The following is a 20696-nucleotide window of genomic DNA, read 5'->3' as shown; positions in this document are numbered from 1 at the left end:
CTAACAAGCGTCTGCATTCAGATATACACAAATTAATCAGACTAACACATTAGCATACAGCTCAATAACCCTATAACTAAGCCGGCAATAAAATAAAAGAAAGTCAACCCCCAGTTGCAGGCCTGTTTCTTTATCAGGTACGTGGGGACCCTAAACAGCCCTCTTCGCTCCCCTTGGGAGCCCGCACATCCGGCTTGTACTCACAAAGAATGCTCCTCTTCGTCTCGCGCTTCCCGCCGCAGCGCAGCAGCGAACGTCAGGCCGGCAGCCATCCTAGCTAACTGGCTAGTTAGCCGTTAGCACCATCTCACGGTCGAACCGTGCGCTCGCCTCGGCAGCCCAACACGGCAACAGACGACTCCTTCTGCGTTCCTCGATGGTCGCATGAACCCACCACTACACTGTAACTGATAATGTTACTTCGCTAAACTAGAAGACGGCCCGACTCACTGTGGGGAGAGCCCCTTACCGCATCCAGTCCATTCGCCCGTCTTGCTGTGCTAGCAACGAACACCGACTGGCTAGCTCGCTCCGTAACGTCGCTGGGTCCACATATGGGACTGACGAGTAGTCAGTTTGTCTCCCAAATCCACACAAACAGTTCCCGGGATGGGTCTCGGTCAGACACCCTCACACATCACTGTTCACTAAACTTCAATTACATTTCTCTCACCGCAAAATAGCATATAACAACTCGACATCAAACTGCTCCGTTTTGCTCACACGGGACGAGAGACCTCCTTCCCTCCGTCCAGTCTGCTCGTGCTCACGTTTTCCGCTGCCCTCTCAACCAATCACATTCAAGGTAAGGTATTCTCTCCACAGCCAACCAATCACAACAATGGTAAGTTTCAACACTAAAATAAATGCATTTCACATTGGTAAACAACTGTTTTGCAGAACAATATCAACAATATAATATATTCATATTCAAAAGGTATACAAATTAACAAACATAGGCCAAACTCTTATCTAATAGTGCAATATAATATATCTAAGGCCCATAATTTAACCACAAGGTTACACTCATATGTGCTGTTATGTGAGGAGTCTGTTTACTGACAAACTCACTGCTGTACTCCATTACAAAATCACCTTTCTTTCTCAGGTTGATTTTTTTTTGGGGGGGGGGGGTCATGCAATTATGTAATAGGCTTGGGCGATTGGGTGAATACATCGGGGTCCAATCGGCGATTGTTTTTTTTGGGGTGATATTTTGCACAATTTTTGTCCTTTTATTTTGCTAATTTAATGGTCTGCCTCCTCGAGAATTCAACTCGGTAAATAGTTAACCTGTAAAGCGCAGTTCAAAGCGTGTGTGAATAGGAACTGGCAGGGGGAGTTGGGCCATATGCACGTTCTTGTTGCACTGAAACAGGGCCAGTGATTACATGCCAATTAAGCCATCTGTAGTGATTGCTGTCCGATCGATTGTTGCTGAAAAGTAATGTCAACTTTAATGCAATAATTAAGAAGCAATATTTGAGAACTAGACCAGAAACCGTATGTGCAGTTGTGCACCCTGATCATTGCATAGCATAGTTATGTTTTCCCCACCTGTTTGTTCATGTGGAGGCTGCAAGCGGAGGCGTCCTTCATCTGATGTCATCGGACTTTTTTTTATTTTTTAATCGCGCCGCACAGCTGTTCAGCCTGCCTTTACAGCTTATTGCTTAGCCAAAGATCAAGGTAGTTTATTTTTTTTATTTGAAGAAAAGTAGCCTATAAGCATCAATGTTTCAGTAAAATTATATTTTCACATTAATGCTCGTCCAAATTGGCAGTGTTAGAATCTTTTGCCAGCGCTACTCGTTTGCAAAGACGGCAAACTATTTATTATTTGATTTAGGTCCTTCAGCTTGCCGGTTGCGTCTGCTTTAAAACCAAAGTAAACCCAAATAGGGGATTTTGTATTTTTTGCAATGAGCTCTTCCATGATTGCATTCACTGAAAATGGCTGGTGCAGGAGAGGGGTGTATATCAGCAATTGCTGATTGTTGAGCTGACAGTGGCTGATAGGAAAATTTTGACATTTATTGTCCAACCCTATTGTGTAATATCTAAAAGTTTGTAGACAGCAGTTGTATCATAAATGTTTCACCTACATTTCACTGGGCAGCACGGTGGCACAGTGGTTAGCGCTGTCACCTGACAGCAAGAAGTTCCTGGGTTCAAACCCCGGGGTTGTCCAACCTTAGGGGGGGGTCATCCCAGGTCCTTTCTCTGCGGAGTTTGCATGTTCCCCCCGTGTCTGTGTGGGTTTTCTCCGGGTGCTCCGGTTTCCCCCACCATCAAAAAGACATGGATGTTAGGGTTAGTACGCCTGTCTGTGCCCCTGGCTGAAGCATGGCAAGGCGAACTGGAGTTGGTCCCCAGGCGCTGCATGGCGGCTGCCCACTGCTCCTAGCTACACAGCTAGGATGGGTTAAATGCAGAGGAAGGATTTCCCCACGGGGATCAATAAAGTAATAAAAAATAAATAAATTTGGGGTCAGTTTTGTCATACAACATAAGTTAACATTATCAGATTGGTATTTTACTTCCTTATCTGTTGACATCAAAGTCCATCTCATTTACACTTACAAATTATAGTTGGGGCTATCATAAACGGGCGTGGCGACTTCCCTTTCACATCCTCTGGCCCAGCTTTCTGTCTCTGCTGCTACCATCCATCCAGTGGAGCAAATTCTGAATTACTTGGAGAAGTCAAAATAGACAATACTCATCTAGTGAGATGACCAGAAGTTAGGCACTGATAAAGTTATCAGGGGTGAAAACACAAGGGAAATGTGCGCTGCAGCAGGGGTCTCTTCTTTCTCTTTCTCTCTCTCTCTCTCTCTCTCTCTCTCTCTCTCTCTCTCTCTCTCTCTCTCTCTCTCTCTCTCTCTCTGGTTAGTTAATGTGATTTGTGGAAAGCAATTCAGAATGAGGGAAGAACGTTTTTCATAAACTGACCTCCTGCATCCTATTGCAGTCAGTAGAACTCTGTGCTCCCTCCATCAGTTTTTAGTCTCCCTTGTTTGCGTGGCACGATTTGGAAAATCCACCCCAGGGGTCTTACACAGGTCTAGAAATGGAAAATTAATTTGGTAATTTCACGGTCTTGAAAAGTTTGGGAATTAGAAAAATGTCTGGGAAAGTTTGAAAGAAAAAGTGTTTTCAGTCTTGTTACAAAATTGACAACTCAATTTAGATAGACGTACACTCACTGTCATTTAAAAACAGCGGTGGTTGTTTTTTTTTGACGAATTATCCTTGGCTTATAGAGTCGCAGATAAAACTGAGCACCACCCAAAACTTTTAAATCTTATTTTATGGAAAAAAGTGTCTAATTTAGAAAGGGAGAGTATGTGAGGCTCCTTATTGAAATGGACACATTTTTATCTTCTTATGCCGTTTGTTAACATAGCACTATGACGTTTAAGGTGATTAAATTAATTTATTTAGATTAGTTCAACATTTATACATCCATCTTAGGAGCTCATTGTCTTCATCCCTCTTTCATAGTACTGTTCTGTTATTGCAAGGATCTCTCTGTGTTATATACGGCAGGGTTGTTTTTTTTTTTAATAAATTAAGTTTGGTAACACTTTAGTATGGGGAACATAAAAAAACTTAATTACTAGTGAATTAGTAATGATCAAGATGTCACTTTAGTATGGGGAACATATTCTAAGTAACAAAAACTTAATTTAGAGTAATTTAACACTATGAACACTTGTAGTTTTGTGTTTTGTTATGTAAGAACAGACCATATTCATGAAGTGTTAGTAAGGGAGAATAACTCTTCTTGTGGTACTACCACCTTATAAAGGCCATACTAAGCAAAGCATATTGAGATGGTACTACTAATAAGCAATAATTCTGAGGTTATAGAGGGAAAACTCATAGTTAATGGCTTACTGGTTGTATAATAAGGCCATGCAGAATAAGGCATTAATGAGTACGTAATAATGACCAATTAAGAGCCAATATGTTGCTAATTTGCATGCTAATAAGCACCTAATTAATGGTGACTACGTTCCCCATACTAAAGTGTTACCTTAAGTTCATATAGTTTCACATAAGTTTTGCTGCTTTTTGATGACGAGCTCGCCAGAGAGATCTTTTCAGTTTGAAATATGACCTCCCACCTTCATTATAAAGCCAACCAGGTAAAAGTCATCACCCTCAGTGGTCTGATAGATCTCACTGTTGTGCAAGCTTCGAGAGTTCACATGGTTTGTTACCTCCACTGCTGTCTGCAAGACACAAACCGGTCACCACTTAGGGGTGTAAGAAAATAATCCATTCACTTGAGTATCACGATATTATGTTTTGTGACACTGTATCGGTTCTCAAAAACACTGTATCGATTTGTCTTCATGCGTGCTCAGTAATCCGGGTAAGAAAGTCACAGACAGATGAACCAGTTCATCTGGATACGTTTATTGAGAGAGAAACATTTCATCGCTCATCTGAGTGACATCTTCAGTCTCAACTGACTGCAGTATCCCCACCCTTATAAACAATACACTGGCATGATGACCAAAAACAACGATCGGTTTCATATGCAAACATGGGCGCGGCCATTTAGAGTTACAATGGCCATGTGTACTATTCACAGAGGTTTTGGGAATGGTTGCAATCACAGCACTGTAAAATGGCGACAGATGTACTCTTAAACCCCCCCCCCCCCCCGGTTCAGGGATGGTCGTTGCCTCTTCACATAGATGTGAAACGTATCCAGATGAACTGATTCAACTTTCTTTGACCGTATCGATTTTTAATTAATAGTTTAAATACAAAGATTCGTGGCAGACAGTGGTTCATTTTGTGTTGTGTGTAAACCCCTGACCGTTAGATGGCCGTGTTTCAGTCCATCTTCAGCCCCTTGACTCTTCCGCTCCAACGTATCAATGTAAACTGATACAGGAAGTAGCGTAAACACAAAGAATACAGGCCTATTAAATCGCAATATATTGCAGTTGAATGGTAACCCCAGCGTCAAGATACGTGTCGTATCGCCAGGTTCTCGCTAATCCAGAGCCTGTCACCATCGTCGCCCAGATTATCACTGTGGATTAGCTGGATTCATGTTCAGCTCTCTGGTAATCCCAGAGTTCAGGTTTAAAATCAGGTTGTCTCTTGGTTTAGTTCAGGTTGTAGTCCAGTGTGATGTCTTTGATATTCTGGGTCAGATCTCAATTGGAGGGTATCGCAAGGATATTAAGGCTTCAGGTGTTTTGATCAGACAGTTCAGGTTTTGAACAAAGTTATATTATATTGCAAAGCCTTTTCTGCAACAATAGGCTGACTAATGTGAGGCATTAAATTTGTTTTTTGTTTTGTTGTTTTTTTTTTTTTTTACCTGAAAAATACAGACCCAGGCAGTGCTGACACTATTGCCAGAAGTTACCCATCATCTGACCTTTCACCTGGAATTTTATCATGTTGATTCTGTTGACGGGTAGATTATTTGCTTTCCAGGCAAAGTGTACAACACCAGCCTTGAAGACCATTGATCTGCTTAATTTTACCCCTTGGAAATATTTTTGCCTGTTAAAAAAATTAAAACCATAGTCTAGGAGCAGATTTTAATTTCTCTTATAAAACAAATGCATTGCCTTAGCAGTTAGAGTTGTTTTGACAAGTTGCAGGATAGAAGACCTCTGGAAAATATGCAGTTATTAATAGTACTTATTACACGTGATGATAGTTTAAGCCAGATCCGTTGCATAATGGAGGGGTATTTCCCTGAAGCATATTGGTTTGACAGAAGATTATGATGATGATAATAATAATAATAATAAATTGTATACTGCTTTTCAAGGTACACAAAGACGCTTTACATAAGATAAAAAAAAACCATAAAAGCAACACACCAAAAACACAACAGTAATCACACATTAAAAGCAATTCTGAAGAGGTGGGTTTTGATTAGTGATGTGAACGTGGACAGATCGGTGCAGTTTCTGATGTGTTTGGGGAGGGGGTTCCAGAGGGAGGGGGCAACTATGGAGAAGGCTCTGTCTACCCAGGTCAAGTACTTAGTCCTATGTGGTGAAGACAGGAGGTCGGCATCGGAGGCGCTAAGGATGCGGGAAGGAGTATGGTAGAGGAGCAGGTCGGTGATATAGGAGGGGGCCTGGTTATGGAGGGCTTTGTGAGTGAAGAGAAGGACTATGAATTGGATCTGTTGTGGGACAGGGAGCCAGTGGAGGTTCTGGAGGACAGGGGAGATGTGGTAACTGGAGCAGGAGTGGGTCAGCAGGCGTGAAGAAGAATTTTTTATTTTTTATTTTTATTGTGACATACTTTATTAATCCCCGTGGGGAAATTATGCTCTGCATTTAACCCATCCTAGCTGTGTAGCTAGGAGCAGTGGGCAGCTGCTGTGCAGCACCCGAGGACCAACTGCAGTTTGTCTTGCCATGCCTCGGTCAGGGGCACAGGCAGGAGTATTAACCCTAACATGCATGTCTTTCTGATGGTGGTGGAAACCAGGGCACTCAGAGAAAACCCACCGCAGACACGGGGAGAACATGCAAACTCCACACAGAGGATGACCTGGGATGACCCTCAAGGTTGGACAACCCCGGGGTTCAAACCCAGGACCTTCTTGCTGTGAGGCAACACTGCTAACCACTGGGCCATTGTGCTGTTCTGGATATACTGGAGTTTGTGTAGGACTTTGGATGACGAGCCATAGAGAATGCTGCTGCAGTAGTCAATTCTGGACGTGATGACGGCATGGATCAAAGTTTCAGCAGCAGAGAAGGAGAACGATGGGCAGAGATGAGCTGTGTTTCTAGGTGGGAAAGAGCAGTTCTGGTGATTTGATTGACGTGGTGTTCAATGGAGAGGTTGCTGTCGAAAATTATTATGTGTGGGGAGGGAGGCACAGTGGAATTATCAACAGTGAGGCAGAAGTTGTGAGTGGTTTTGGTAAGTGATTTGGGACCAATGATGATCATGTCAGATTTATCACAATTTAGTTTGAGGATATTGGCATGTGTCCATGATTTAATTTCAGTGAGGCAGAAGAGACACTATCAGGCAACAAAGGGAGGGTTGTGGAAAATGGAGAGTTTCAATTTATGCAGTTGCAGCAAAATTACTTTACATGACAGCCAGTAAGGATCAAGCCTTTTCAAATGGATCATCTGTTTCATGGAAACCATAAGGCGTGTGTGGAGCCATTGTGTGATTGTGTCCTGCCGAATCCTATTTTAAGCTCCTGGCACCATGCAGCAACAAGGGGGAAGAGACGGTTATGTAACATCTATGTTGGAGTGAAGATTCCTGCAGAAAAACTCCACCCTCTCTCCACCCTGCTTTTTGAACGGTACCATGGGCTGTTAACCACACATTGAAACCAGTCAAAACATTCTTGTCTCTGGTGGTAAACATCTGGCGTTACTTATGTAAGCGTAATTATCACGTTTGACCTGTCTGTTGGTGAAAAGTTCGAGCAGCATAGAGCATTTTTTACTGTCGTTATCAGCAGATTACAGTACTACATACACACAATCACACCCTCTCGCAAACATTTCCTGCAAGATATGCCCCCTTCAGATGTTCACAAGATGTAGACATAAATAGAGGTCATAGAAAAGCTGATTGTGTAAAATATGCAGGGGGGGAGGGGGGAGGGGGTGAATGCTACAATTCTTTACATTTGTTTCCCATGAACCCAAATGAAAGTGGATTATTATTATTATTATTATTATTAGTTTTTTTTGTTGTTGCTCAAACAGAAGGCAGGAATTAAATCTTGATTGCTTTCATGCTATTTGGAAAAAAGGAAGGTGAGTCCAGCCCTGGAGAAGTCTGGCCAACACTGCTGAACGGCTGCAGGGGACAACACACTGCTGTTAAGGCTCATTGGTTTTTCATTTTCAGATACACTGGGGTCATTATGTCGTGTAATATGAGACCAGTGAAACTCCACACTGCACAATGGCAAACAACTGGACTCTCATCCAACAACTTTTTCCTCGCTCCAAGAGCTTTATTGTTGGATTACGTTGGAGCGTTGTTATCTATTTTGACTAGCCCATTTGGGGACTTGCACAGAGAAGGAATAGACGGTTCAGGCGGCATGTTCTGCTCAGCTTGAAGGTAGCATTTACTTTGAGACACCAGCATATTATTTCCACATTCATATGCTCTTTGCCAAGGAGTCCAGCTGCTAGACATGCTATTTTGCAGTAGATAAGATGGTTGTCAGCTTATGCACACGTGCAGTAAGCGCTCTTATGTGCAAAAGCACACCAAATATAAACGTCGAACTCGTAGTCGCAGTGTGAGTTTTCATCAAACCCATATGTGCGTGTATGGCAGAGTACTTATCACAGTCATCTGTTGGTTTGTATTCAGAGTACACCTGACCCTGATGTCCTGTCAGCTGACTGAGGGGTCGAGTGAAGGACAAAGCAGTGGTGCCCCCATCAGACCGCTTTGGTATATAACTACATCTTTCTGACAAGTCTTTCTCGTCTTCTCTTCACTAAGCATCACCGCTTTCCTCTCAGGCCAGATTAACAAACACTAAGGCAGAGAGGTAGACTAAGGTAGCATCCTGACAGTGGACAAGTGAATCGACTCTTTTTTTTTCCATTGGTGAAAGCGTATACGTTTTGTTTTTGTCATTTACTTTAAAAAAGCACTAGAGGGCGTCCGAGTGGGGTGGTGGTCTATTCTGTTGCCTACCAACATGGGGATTGCTGGTTCGAATCCCCGTGTTAGCCCCGGCTTGGTCGGGCGTCCCTACAGACGTAATTGGCCGTGTCTGCGGGTGGGGAAGCTGGATATTGGTATGTGTCCTGGTCGCTGCACTAGCGCCTCCTCTGGTCGGTTGGGGTGCCTGTTCGGGGGGGAGGGGAAACTGGCAGGGGGGGGGGGATAACATGATCCTCCCACATGCTATGTCCCCCTGGCGAAACTCCTCACTGTCAGGTGGAAAGAAGCGGCTGGCGACGCCACATGTATGAGAGGAGGCCTGTGGTAGTGTGCAGCCCTCCCCGGATCGGCGGAGGGGGTGGAGCAGCGACTGGCACGGCTCGGAATAGTGATGTAATTTGCCAAGTACACTTGGGGAGAAAAAGCACTAGAAACGCTTAATGGTTTGACATGTCGTCTGTGAGTTATTGGCGGCACCACAGCGAGGTGGGAGATGAATGAGATTTCTGATAAGAAACGGATTCAAAACGTATCTCTCGGTCTCTGTGATTAAAGAAGTTTTATGCTACGTATTTTAGTATGCCTGGGCACTCGTGGTTAATGACTGACTGACCTCATACAGTCCTTTTCCCAGTGCACAGACAGTTGCACTCCCCATGTCACACACTGTTAGAGTAAACGTCTGGCTGTCATCTCATACCCATATAGTTTGTAGAGGTTTGCTGCTGTATTATGTCTGACAAATCAAAGATATCCCTTATACCAGGCTTAAGATAAGTAAACCATGACTTTATTTGGTTACAGTGGATAGGCCTTGTGATTTTTATAGGTCTGTGGTAAACATTTTCATCATGCCATCGTGCATAAAGCCTGGTTATTCACGTCCTCATACTTGGTTTCTGTCTAAATCCGACGAAGGCCATGCAGCTGTAACATCGATGACTTTGAAAGGGTCTTCAAACACAGACTTCAAAAAATCCAATTGCTGTTTTTCATTGTTATAGCCATGTTTTTTTCCCCTTTTCTCCCATTGAGGTTAAAAGAGACACGGAGATCATTATCACAGTTTGGTCTTGTGACTACTCCTTCACGCCAGCTGTGTTTGGCGTCATCAGTGTCATCATGATAGCTGCGGCTGAATTGCAGTTGGACTGTGCGTTGCCTGTCTGTAAAATGAGCTAAGGGGCTTTGGGCCCGGCCCTGCTCTGACCTTAAGTAACCTCCTCGGTGGCTTCTGGCGGTAATGTGAGCTATGATAATGAGAGGAAAGCGAGGGGAAATGTGTAAAGGAAAGTCTGCAAATGAAACCAGTTTCGGATATAGCTATGGAGCATAGCCGAGCATCTCACATCAGCAGCGGATGGAATATGACACAAGATAATAGAAGTACGGTAGAAGACACGTGCATGATTTTCAGTGATGTGGTGTAACTTTCAGTGATTTAAGCACTGCACTGGATGTTAAATTTTTGAAAAGCTACATATCTCAACTCCTCAGGGTCAACATAATAAAAAAAATTGCAATGCATCGTTTTAGTGAAACCTGTATGTGTGTGTGTGTGTGTGTGTGTGTGTGTGTGTGTGTGTGTGTGTGTGTGTGTGTGTGTGTGTGTGTGTGTGTCCAGAGTGGATAACTTCGGCCTGGGCCTGCTCCTCAAGACCAAGCAGATAAAGAGGATGATCTCATCGTACGTTGGAGAGAATGCAGAGTTTGAGAGGCAATATCTCTCCGGGGAGCTGGAAGTGGAACTGACGCCACAGGTGCACCAGAAATAGCAAACACACACATACACACTCGCAGACGCATAACACGGAAAAGGACAGCCAACCCGTGTTAATTGAGTGCAGCGTTTCAAATGTTGCCGTGCTTTTCTTCAGCGTGAAAATAAACAGAGCTTCTTCACATCTCACACTCCACAGCAATTTTTATCCTATTATTTTATTCACAATGCGTTGATCTGGGGGGCAGAGCCATGCTATGCTGTGGGGCTTCAGAGAAATTCCCTTCTGCATAGGGACATATTGCAAAACTACCGCTATATACTGTAACCAATTTTTGCCACATTTAAATGGAAATGTGATACACAGCTTGTCTCCACGCACTATAATCTTTTGTAAATCAGTTGTAAGTTTTTAAGTCAATTTGTGGGATGGAGGGCAAGTGGGGAGAAGGGTATGTGTCTCTAAAACTGATGGCTAGTGGTGTCCCAGAGGGGAAAATTTCAACCGAAAGGCGGCGGCATGTCTGTGTTTCAAAAAAAAAAAGTGCAGTGTCACTCGGACTCAAAATGCACTAACATTAGATACACTTCACTGAGGAGCCAAACAAACTGTGCAAATCTGTCATCTTCAACCATAGAGGAAGATTGATAATCCCACCCCTCTCCATGACGGACAGCTTCTTGCCCCACCTGAATGACTTGGCTGTACTGACCTGACCAATATATCCAGACAACGTGTCATACAAACTGTTTGTAGTACATTGAAACCTTTATATTAATGTTGATTGGATATTCCCCCCCTTTTCTCCCCAATTGTACTCGGCCAATTATCCTACTCTTCCGAGCCATCCCAGCTGCTGCTCTACCCCCTCTGCCAATCCAGCAAGGGCTGCAGACTACCACATGCCTCCTCCAAAACGTGGAGTCGCCAGCCGCTTCTTTTCACCTGACAGTGAGGAGTTTCGCCAGGGGGACGTAGCGCGTGGGAGGATCATGCTATTCCCCCCAGCCCCCCGAACATGTGCCCCGACCGACCGGAGGAGGCGCTAGTGCGGCGACCAGGACACATACCCACATCCAGTTTCCCACCCGCAGACACAGCCAATTGTGTCTGTAGGGACGCCTGACCAAGCCGGAGGTAACATGGGGATTCGAACCGGCGATTCCCGTGTTTGTAGGCAACGCAATAGACCGCCATGCCGCCTTGGCGCCCCATTTTAGTCTACCTTGACAAAAACAAAATTTGGAGAATATTTTTTGGCACAGATGGACATATTACCATGGCGGGCTGCCAGTGTAGACTATGCAAAGACAATCAGTTCTTCACTGTGGCAAACGGATGCAGTGGACTGTGAAGAGTTATTTTTTTCCTTTGCTGTTCATCTAAGCCAGTGTTTCTCAACCGGGGGTCCGCGGACCCCTAGTGGTCCGTGGTGTAATTGCAAGGGGTCCGTGAAAATAAAATATCTTTTAAAAAAAGATCCTATGACATTTATAGAAATAGGATTATTTTACTCAAATGTGACTGAGACCTTTATCTACCTAAACTATAAAGGGTAACAGGACTTTTTTCTCTCATTACATCTGTTTCACAAGTGTAATTTATTGTATTTTAATAAGAGATCTCGCTCCCGTTTGCATTGTTAAAAGTTACTGCATAAACATTCTGTTGTTACATATATCTGAAAGTTACTGAATACATGTTCTGTTTTGTTACATATATCTGAAAGTTACTGAATACATATTCTGTTTTGTTACATATATCTGAAAGTTACTGCATAAGAATTCTGTTTTGTTAACTATATCTAAGTTACAACTGAAAGCTCTTATTTTTGCCCCAAAGAGTGAATAAATGCTATAATGCAATTTAAAATGCAGTTTCTACTGTTTCTATCAAATTGCAACCCCCCTCCCCCAAGATCAGGTGGAGGGGTCCTCAGGGTAGATCAAAAATACGCAGGGGGTCCAGGACCCCAAAAAGGTTGAGAACCACTGAACCAACCCGTTGACTCTTTCTCTCCCTTAGGGTACTCTTGCAGAGAGGATAAGGGCCGGAGGTGCTGGTGTCCCGGCCTTCTTCACGGCCACTGGCTACGGCACACTGATTCAAGAGGGAGGCTCTCCAATCAAATACAACAAAGATGGCACCATAGCCATTGCCAGTGAGAAGAGGGAGGTGAGAATTTCCACACTCGGTGAAAGTCATCACTTTTACATTGCAGCGGTGACTGTTTCTAGGTGCGATCATTGCAGTTATTGTCACTGTCTCTAGGTGCGGGAGTTCAATGGCAGGCACTACATTATGGAGAAAGCCATCACCGGTGACTTCGCTTTGATCAAGGCCTGGAAAGCCGACAAGGCTGGAAACGTTGTTTTCAGGTAGTGGTTGAAATGAGAAGTCTCAACTCATAGTTAGCCCTGTAGTAATTTGATCAAATTAATGGACACATAAAAGCATCTGACAAGGTTGAACCCAAGCTTACTGTCTACTGCTTGCATATCATCAGCACAAGCATGTCCCATTCCCACAATGCCAATATTTACCTTTTTTACATGGTTAAGTGACCTCTTGCTGCAGAGCACATTTAACTAATCACGTCGCCATATTTGCACAAGTAAGTTAATTATTATAGGATGTTAACTGTAGCTCTCTATAGGGGTAAGCTCATTGATAAAATGTATTTTTTTTATGTGCTTTTAATTTTGTCTTAATATATTTTACATAAAGTTAACAAGGAGGCTTCACGCAATTGTTCCATGAGTTGAATACAGTTAGGCAGATCTTTGGCCAGTTATGTGTTTATTTACATCATTATTCAGCGTTGGCTACATATGTCAAGGAAAAAAAAAATATATAGCTTAATTTCTTGTTATTGGAGAAGTGTATTTCTGCTCAACATGAATGGGGGCTCGACAATTAATAGGTGCAGTTCAGTTTTTCTCCACAGGAGAGCAATGTTTCAACGCCAATACCCTACAGTTGAAAAGCCCTTGCAGCATTTAAACTGAATTTCTTTGAATGCCTTAATGGTGGGCATGATTGTTTTTCATTGATTTTTAGGATCAATGTTTCCATGTTGTCGAGTGCTTGAGTTTTCCTCTTTTTGACCTTTATTGTAGCAGTGACTAAAAACTTAACCTAATGCTTGGTTTAATGCTAAACCTTTCTTTCCTTCTCGTTTTTGTTAGGAAAACAGCCAGGAACTTTAACCAGCCCATGTGCAAGGCAGCCCAAACCACCATAATCGAGGTATGCAAATTCGAGACCGCAATCACCTGCTGCAGCCTCGGTCTGTTTGTGGTCTTCACAAAGGGAGATGAATATTAGGGGCGGGTATCATTAAGATTTTAACGATACCGCTACTCTTACTGCTACTGCTTATCCATCCAGTACTTAAACGGTTCTCTTATTGGTCCTTTTTATTATTATTTAAGAATAAAATCGACATATTAGGTGCCCCAGTAGCCAAATGGTTACCCTGCATACCACGTAACTGTAACGTTCCTGCTTCAATTCCAGCCATTGACTTTTGTTGCATGTCGTACCGATCGCTCCCTCTCTCTCTCTCTCCCCTTGTTTCCTGTCCGCCACTTTACTATGATTGGTGCTAGAGTGGATCAGCCGGAGGGACGCTCTGCTCCGTGTGACAAAAGCATTTGCATGCCTCTGATTGGCTGACCTTCACCCTAACCCTAACCTTAACCACGCATCTTAACCGAATGCCCAGTGCATCATCAGTTGCCTGACAGCGAAACAACCAATCACAGCGCAAGTATCCCTGCGTGCAATCCACTCTAGCACCAACCCTTCATTATCCTCTGTTCAATAATAGCAAAAATGCCGCACACAAAAAAAAAAATCTTAAATACAACAAATTAAAAACATTTGACGTTAAATATGCAATCGTGAAGGGGCTATGGGCTTGGCTCTGGCTTGGACCAGTGGTAGAAGCAGGAGTGGACTGGTTCATTGAAGTTTCTTTAACCAACACATATTTGTAGATGAACAATTAGCTGCACAATTTGCCTCATTCATAAGCCCTTTTTTTTATTACATTAGATATCTAACAGCAGGCTAGCTCGTGAGCCCATGGGCGGCATGATGGTCCAGTGGTTAGCACTGTACCCTCACAGGAAGAAGGTCCTGGGTTCGAGCCCCAGGCCTTCCCAGGTCTTTTCTGTGTGGAGTTTGCACGTTCTCCCCGTGTTTGCGTGGGTTTCCTCCGGGCGCTCTGGTTTCCTCCCACCATCAAAAAGACATGCATGTTAGGGTTAATACTCCTGCCTGTGCCCCTGAGCAAGGCAACGGAAAGAAGAACTGGTCCCCAGGCACTGCAGCTGCCCACTGCTCCTATACAATAGGATGGATTAAATGCAGAGAGTGAATGTAATTGTGTGTATGTACAAACGACAAATAAAGTCTATTCTCTTCTATTCTAACATTACCAGTATAGCCATCAGATTCCGAATAGCTCACCAAAAGGTTTCAAAACATAGAAAAATGTCTTTTATCTAATGACTATATATGTAGATTTATATGTACATTTTTCCTGGCAAAGTCATTTGTAAATGTATTTATTATTATGTATTTAACTCAAAACTCTGCTCTAGGCTAATATTTCACCTGCACTGGATGGGACTGGGGGAGATGAACAGCTAGCAAGGAACTCAAACACACGGCATCTCTCCATATGGTGTAGTTTAGATACATGTTTTGAAAGGTTGCACGTGTTTCCTCCTTTGCAGGCAAATGCACTGTTGCACTTGTGGCAACGAGCAGTGTCTGCATCTATCCTAGTAAAGTGAAACCACACTTTAGTACGTTTTGTTCTGGCTGCCGTTGTCACCCTCTCTGTCTGTCTGTCTGTCTGTCTGAGTGTGTGAGAGGACAGAGGCCGTCTCCGGAGGATAGAAGGAGAGCGACCTGGATATTTCATATCAGGTCTTGGGAATCGTGAAAAGCTCTGTTACAAACAAGTTCAGAGAGATAAAAGCTGCAAAATACTCTTGGCGATGTTTATATAGCCTAAATTATCAGGAAATCTCTTTCTTTAACTTCTCCAATATTGATGGCATAGCCGTTAATGTCGGAGATTGTCAATACTGGTCTTTTATCATTTAGAACCGGGGCCCATATGATACCGGGGCTCGGGGCCCGTCCCTAGTGATTATGAAACATTTATCTGTCTCATTCCTTTTTGTTTTTCCAACGCTTGTGGGTATTTCAATATTCTATCGTCTATATTGTGGAGAATGTCACTTCTAGTAGCGCTCATTAAGATTATTAATTAACCTTAAATTTGAACACATGAGACACAAGTAGTATTTTCCAGCATGGCACCCTACAGATCACGTAGCCACAGTTCAATACCATGTGCTTGCTATTTCCAATATACCGTGTCCTCCTAGCCCCTGGGACAGCCTGAAAATCAAAATGTTTGGACATTCAATGAATTATTTCTTAAGAAGGGTTTTTTTTTGGGGGGGGGATTTCCACTCTTCCAAGCCGTCCCGGTCGCTGCTCCATCCCCTCTGCTGATTTGGGGAGGGTTGCAGACTACCACATGCCTCCTCCAATACATGTGGAGTCGCCAGCTGCTACTTTTCACCTGACAGTGAGGAGTTTCGCCAGGGGGATGTAGCACGTGGGAGGATCACGCTATTCCCCCCAGTTTCCCCCTCCCCCCGAACAGGCGCCCCGACCAACCAGAGGAGGCGCTAGTGCGGTGACCAGGACACATACCCACATCCAGCTTCCTACCCACAGACACGGCCAATTATGTCTGTAGGGACGCCTGAACAAGCCGGAGGTAACCTGGGGATTCAAACCGGTGATCCCCGTGTTGGTAGGCAATGGAATAGACTGCTACGCTACCTGGATGCCCCAAGATGGGTTTTGCAGGTGTTATAAACTACGAATCTGGACCGTCAAACAGGTACAGACAGGGTGTTTGTTGGTCCTCACCGAACAAGGATACGACCATGGTATTTCGGGGTCACCGTGGCTGGAAAGCTCTCTATGAATATGTCGTAATACTCATAGAGGTAAATATCAGATGATACTGTAAAGAAGTTGTGACCAAACTCTTTTTATGGCTGTACTGGAAGTATTAACATTGTGCCACCTTGGTGGTTATGTGTGCCATATCTAGTTTCCTACCATCTGTCTAAGCACCGACCTGTCTGTCATTTGAGAGGGGCGGTGGGGTGTGATAGCTCATCTTTTTCCACTTTCACTCTCTCTCACATATACACATACGGCCACATACAGACATGCAGCCTCTCAGCATGGCCTCTAGTTTCACAGTCACCACCTCCCATATAGAAACCATTTGAGTCAGAGAACAGCAGGGCGCACAAACTGCATGTGAGAACCACAAAGTTTGTGCTCTTGGTAGTCTTTAGACGTCTGTGTGGGGAAGGCTTTCTTTCTTTAATACATTTAACAAAGTTCAACCAAACTGTTGTGAGTTTCAGTTAATCCAAGACTGTTATTCATGAGATCTATGCTACTCCTTTTTAAAAGCCCCCCCCCCCCCAGTAGTTATTGTTATAGGACATCAAAAAGACATGCATGTTAGGGTTACTATTCTTGCCTGTACCCCTGAGCAAGGAAGTGGAAAGAAGAACTGGAGTTGGTCCCCGGGCGCTGCAGCTGCCCACTGCTCCTATACAATAGGACGAGTTAAATTTAGAGAACACATTTCATTGTAACATGCAATGACGAAATAAAGTGGCCTTCTTCTTTCTTCTTCTTCTGCATACACTGAATTCAGATTTCTGAAGTCCTATATGCACGCTACAGGGTGCATGTGGAGGGATATAGGGTGGACAGTTTTGTAAAATGCCTGTTCCTGCCACATATTCTTCATTTCTACGAGGGGCCAGTATGTGCCATTAGGGACAGATATTCTGGTATCACACCCCCCGTCTTCAATCGTCCTAGCCTCATGTGATGAGAATGATTGCGGTGATAATAACGACCATGATGGCACAAAGCATGATAACACCGAGTGATGTAGGTCCAGTGTCACACTAGGATAGAAAATGTCCAGTTTTGTATGTCGGCTGTTTGCCGTGATTATAAGGCAGTAGTGACTGTCTGCTGAAGACGTAGTTGGTCGGGTTTAATATCGAACCGTCGTCTGCGACCTCTGCATGTTGGCACCATCTGTTCAGGATGTCTGCTGCGAGCTTTAGGGCTTGAACAGTCCTTTCACACAGCTAGAAACCTGGGATGCATTGGAGCTGTTTGCCCGATAGCAAAGCCAAACTCGCCCTACTTGTCCTGAGAAACTTTTTTAAGGTTGTTTCCTTTTTAGCTTTTCTACTTATTGAGATAAGATATAGTGGAGAGTGGGAGAAAAGACGGGCAGAGGACGAATGTCCCGAAAAAGGTTCCGAGTCAGATTAAAGCCCATAATATCACAAGTGCAGAGGATGAAGCCGCTTAATCTGCCAGGACGCCGCTGATATTCACTGAAGAAAGTTCGACTTTTTCAACACCGCCTCAGAGAGCGTTAGTTTTCACAGCAATAATTGTACAATTGCAACACTTAACTTTTTAAACAAGGGCAAATTAAAAGAGGTATAGCCTACAGAGATGTTGTTATAGCCTATTTCTGAAAAAAAAATTGGTGTCACGTCTCAGCTTATTAACTTGCGCCCAGCCTAGTTTCTGCAGAACATTTCCCCCCAATCTTGTTTTGAACATGTCATCACAGCTTAGACATAAATGGATTTGCATCCAAACGTAAATTGTATGAAAAGCAAATTTGGTACTCTTTGGCTGCAACACAACCGGGCTGTACCGAACGAGTGTGTCGATTCGAGCTGTGGTCTCTGAAGATTTGTGCGTTTTCTCCTGTTCATTTCCTGTTTCAACAAACGGTCCGTGCACACGCTTGTCGTTTGCATATCAAATAGATGCTCTTATCCAGCTGGTTTTCTAGACTGTACTGCAGCCGGATGAGTAATCTCAAACAATAGGTTCAAATATGGAATTTGTATTCAGTTCATCTGAAAACAGTTTCCCTCTCAGTCTGTGGGTGATTATTGAGAAGTATTTGCTAAATTTGTCTTTGATCCAAATCTTTTTCATATATTTATAAATACTTGACCTGAATATAGCATTTAGATTGTGAATTTGAAGTTATATTTGCTAGTTGAGTTTTCAAAGGCTTGGAAATATTGCTTTCTAAAATCCCTGGTCTTTCAAGCGCACATCTGCTTTGTTGTTATGGCGCTATTTTATGGTGTAGCACATCAGACTTGGCGATTATCTATGCACAGCCCACTTATTGGTGACAATAAAGCAATAGACCAGTATTGCCACGCCCATTAAGAGCCTTTTATCTCGGACAGTGAAACGGTTACGGTCTCTCTAAAGATAAGTTGATCTTTAGGATTCAGAGCACGCCTGGTCATAAATCTGGTGGTGTGTTGCTCATATTGATCCAGTTGCCATCATGAAATAGTCCTGGCTATGAGGATGGAGAACAATTAGAGGTCGTTGTCTTTTAAACCACCCTTGATGTTTTCAATGTGTTATCCCTGCCCCAGCAACTGAGCAACAAGCATGAGAGGCTTCCTTGTTGTAGAGAATAGAAATGTAAGAAACTGGGGCTTCCGGGTAGCATACGTTGTCTACCAACACAGCGATCTCCAGTTCGAATCCCCGTGTTACCTCTGGCTTGGTTGGGTGTCCCTACAGACACAATTGGCCGTGTCTGCTGGTGGGAAGCCGGAGGTGGGTATGTGTCCCGGTCGCTGCACTAGCGCCTCCTCTGGGTGGTCGGGGCGCCTGTTCAGGGGGGAGGGGGAACTGGTGGGAATAGCGTGATCCTCCCACGCGCTACGTCCCCCTGGGGAAACTCCTCACTGTCAGGTGAAAAGAAGCAGCTGGCGACTCCACATTTATCAGAGGAGGCATGTGGTAGTCTGCAGCCCTCCCCAGATTGGCAGAGGGATAGAGCAGTGACTGGGATGGCTCGGAAGAGTGGGGTAATTGCCCGGGTACAATTGGGGAGAAAAATGGGGAAGAAATCCAAAAAAAGAAAAGAAAAAAAATTTGAGAAGCTGTGTGTGAGTTGCACATATGAGTAAATTTGATTTCATGTTTGTTCATATGCTATATTGTGCACTATTAGTAGGAGCTGTTTTAGTTCATTCGCATCTAAAGGGTCAGGTGCACAAAGTAGGGTGGCCATATGTCCGGCTTTAGGCCGGACAGTCCGGCTTTTCAATGTGCTGTCCTCCGTCCGGCGCAGCCTCAAGCCGGACACCCGATTGTCCTCCTTTTTGGAGTTGCACTGGAACGCAGCATAACGATAAGATCTCCGGTCTAACAAATGATTGGCTGAAAGCCGTGTCAAATAAATATCTGACATATCATTGGTTAAAAACGTAAACAAGGCCTCCGTGTGCTGCTACGTCACGTCGTTACGTTAACAGAACGGAAATGCCGAAACGGAAGACGGCTCCTTTAAGCCGGAATGGACGAAAGAGCACGGCTTCATTGGCAAAAGCAGCAAGGATGAGTTGTAGTCAGTGTGTTATATTGTCAACTCAGTTGTCAGTTTTGAAACAGACGCCACAACGTACAGTAGTGAATAAATACAAAAACTGTGAACAAATACTCTTCGCCTTTTCAGGAATATTTTGTCCTCTTCTTTTACACATACATACGTCATGATATATCATAGATTAAATTGTCTTGCAATGAATAGAGTATCTCAGAATCACTGCATCATGATACCATCATTATCATGGACAACATTGTATTGTAGTGGGGAGTATACCAGAGTCCTATATATTGTGATTATTCTGGCTTCACTAAATGCCGCAAAGTGTCCTCCTTTTTGGTGTTATGGAAATGGCCACCCTAGCACAAAGGTAGCAGCATCTTGGTTTGATTTCAAGACGTTTTTTTTTTTCTAGTGCCTGTTGCCTAAGGTAACAACACAATAACAATTTAAGGCCTAAGCTACTAGTAGTAGTCCGTGGAGACAGCATTAAATGAGGCTGTGTGGAACGCCACTGGCAAGTTCGTAGGAAATTGGGTGAAATAAGGAAGAAGCTATACATCCCAACTCCACCGAGGACACAGCAGCTTGGACAGCAGTCGACTGCAATCTCTACCTGCTGCCTGGAATTGGGCTATTTCTGTTGTCAGCTTGACATCGACTGTCAACCATGACATTTTGGTGCTGACAAAGGTTGCCTGCTTATTTCCCCTGCTTTGTCAGATTTGTTTAACCGTCTTCAGTGTATATTACATAGACTGGTGTTGTGGACCAGGGGACATTGTGGC

At 43.8% G+C, this 20696-nt stretch overlaps 1 protein-coding gene across 1 annotated transcript in view; it reads left to right on the top strand.

The window, feature by feature from the left end:
* The window catches only part of oxct1a (3-oxoacid CoA transferase 1a), a 123238-nt gene that overhangs the window by 19264 nt on the left and 83278 nt on the right, over nt 1–20696 (top strand). The window contains exons 4-7 of the mRNA XM_056281854.1: nt 10289–10424; nt 12411–12560; nt 12657–12763; nt 13574–13634. Coding sequence (XP_056137829.1) covers nt 10289–10424; nt 12411–12560; nt 12657–12763; nt 13574–13634 — 454 coding nt within the window. The remainder of the gene's footprint in view (nt 1–10288; nt 10425–12410; nt 12561–12656; nt 12764–13573; nt 13635–20696) is intronic.

Source organism: Lampris incognitus, chromosome 1 (genome assembly GCF_029633865.1).
Source record: "Lampris incognitus isolate fLamInc1 chromosome 1, fLamInc1.hap2, whole genome shotgun sequence".
NCBI lineage: Eukaryota > Metazoa > Chordata > Actinopteri > Lampriformes > Lampridae > Lampris > Lampris incognitus.
Note: the sequence above shows the minus strand (reverse complement) of the source record. Positions and strands in the feature narration are given on the sequence as shown.